Source organism: Platalea leucorodia (assembly GCF_965183815.1).
Source record: "Platalea leucorodia genome assembly, chromosome: 7".
NCBI classification, from domain to species: domain Eukaryota; kingdom Metazoa; phylum Chordata; class Aves; order Pelecaniformes; family Threskiornithidae; genus Platalea; species Platalea leucorodia.
In genome coordinates, this window is record NC_138829.1 from 37,073,140 (window position 1) to 37,075,663 (window position 2,524).

General features: G+C 39.5%; 1 protein-coding gene across 1 annotated transcript; it reads left to right on the forward strand.

Moving 5' to 3' along the window:
• Nucleotides 1-457: 457 nt before the first annotated feature.
• CHRM5 (cholinergic receptor muscarinic 5) lies at nt 458-2,044 on the forward strand (the record flags this gene model as incomplete). Its single annotated transcript, XM_082318953.1, has 1 exon — nt 458-2,044. The coding sequence occupies one exon, from the start codon at nt 458-460 to the stop codon at nt 2,042-2,044; it is 1,587 nt and encodes a 528-aa protein (XP_082175079.1).
• Between the last annotated feature and the right edge of the window lie 480 nt (nt 2,045-2,524).

Consider the following 2,524-nt stretch of genomic DNA (forward strand, 5'->3'; position numbering starts at 1 on the left):
AATCTTGATGTAGTACTGTAGGAAACAACACAGTGACTCACTGTCTTATTGCACTGCAAAACTTTAAATGTCTGTCTTTAAGAATATGTAGAGTGTATCCTAAGGTATTCAAAATATAAGAGCTGGTGTAATTGACTGTCTTAAGAAACAATAGTTGTTTTGTTTGCATTTAGAAATGTCATAAGATGCCAGAGTACCTTGTCCTAGAATGTACATTTGCATGTTTTAGTTATGTTCACAATGGTAGAAACAATAATCAAAATGCAAACAGAGAGCACAAATAATTTGATAGATTGTTTTACAAGTATTTTATGGTAACTCTAATGGAAGTCTGTGCTATTTAATGAGCTGCTTTCTTTTTCTGTTTTTTCATTTGATCTTTACAGCTGTCTCCAAAAGTACAGAAAACAATATGCAACAGTGCTGAGATCCTGATGACAATACACCAAGAACAAGAATGGAAGTAAATCTATTCAGCAATTCTACTGTTGTAAACAGTTCATCCATCAACCATAAGCAGTTAGAAGGGCATAGCCTCTGGGAAGTCATTACTATTGCCACTGTAACTGCAATTGTAAGCTTAATAACCATAGTGGGAAATATTCTTGTAATGATATCCTTCAAGGTTAACAGTCAGCTCAAAACTGTCAACAATTATTACTTGCTCAGCCTTGCTTGTGCAGATCTCATCATTGGAATATTTTCTATGAACCTTTATACGTCCTATATACTCATAGGCCATTGGTCTCTTGGAAGCCTTGCCTGTGACCTGTGGCTAGCACTGGACTATGTAGCTAGCAATGCCTCAGTAATGAACCTCCTAGTCATCAGTTTTGACAGATATTTTTCCATCACAAGGCCTTTAACTTACAGGGCCAAACGCACACCCAAAAGAGCTGGCATCATGATTGGTCTGGCTTGGCTAATTTCCTTTGTGTTGTGGGCACCCGTAATCTTGTGCTGGCAGTATTTTGTGGGTGAACGAACAGTACCACCTGAAGAGTGCCAGATACAGTTTTTATATGAGCCGATTATCACCTTTGGTACTGCAATTGCTGCTTTTTACATTCCAGTGTCTGTGATGACGATCCTGTATTGCCGCATCTATAAAGAGACGGAGAAACGTACCAAGGACCTTGCTGAACTGCAGGGTTCGGAGTCTGTGGCAGAGTTTGAGATGATAAAGCCTCAGAAAGCTCTCCTGAAGTCTTGCTTCAGTTGCAAGCAACAAAACTTAGTCAAAAGAGAGAGGTGTCAGGCTTCCTGGTCTTCGTCTAGTCGAAGTACATCAGCTACGGTGAAAGCCTCTCAGGCAACGAGTACTTGTAATGACTGGGCTAAGGCTGACCAGTTAACCACGTGCAGCAGCTACGCATCTTCAGAAGAGGAGGATAAACCTGCCGCTGTTTCAGTTTTCCAAGTAACTTACAAAAGTCCATCTAAAGGTAAGGCAGAAGAGTTTAATGAGAGTACGGATGTTGTTGTCAAAGACCAAGCTGAAGAAAATGATTTTGAGAACCAGAAATACTTTTTGTCACCTGCCAAAGGCCACGTACAAAAAAGTAAAAAATGTGTGGCCTATAAATTCCGGTTGGTGGTTAAAGCTGATGGCACCCAGGAAGCCAACAATGGTTGCCGTAAGGTAAAAATAACTCCTTGTTCTGCTGCTCTGTCAAAGGATCCTTCCATCAAAAGCATGGATCCAAATATAAATAGCCAAATCACCAAAAGGAAACGGATGGTTCTTATAAAGGAACGCAAAGCAGCACAGACTTTAAGTGCCATTCTTTTGGCTTTTATCATCACATGGACTCCCTACAATATCATGGTTTTGATCTCCACATTCTGCTCTGACTGCATTCCCCTGACACTGTGGCACCTTGGATATTGGCTATGCTATGTGAACAGCACTGTTAACCCCATTTGTTATGCCCTCTGTAACAAAACTTTCAGGAAAACTTTTAAGATGCTGCTTTTCTGCCAGTGGAAAAAGAAAAAAGTGGAAGAGAAACTATACTGGCAGGGCAATACCAGACTGCCATAATTGCTCTTATATAAGGGATAAAGGGGAAAATAGATATTGATGTAACCTAGTAAATTGACTGTAATTCTGTCTTTTCAAAGCTGTTGCTTTAAATGTCTAGCGGTTAAAAAAATTCTGCAGAAAAGTAAAATTTTGCATTAAAGTAGTGTGCTTGGGATAAAGAAGTCAGTGGCTGCTGTGAGCAACACAGGGTGTTTTTGATTATGCAGTAGATCTGCATTAAAGTTGTTATGTTTGGGTCTTCTGTCCTTTCTTTCAGCGTTAGAATATGTAGAGTAAATTATAAACTACTAGAAATTAGAGTGGGATGGTCATCCAGTCATCAGGTCAGGTCATCCCATCTAATCTCCCTGTAGTGCGAAGTGTTTCTTCCTATAGTTCCTTTCTAGTGTATTGTCTATTTAGTTTTCAATGTACCAAGCAATGGAGCTGGTACTATTTGTTTTGAGACTTTTCCACCTACTGTTGGAATGAAACAAG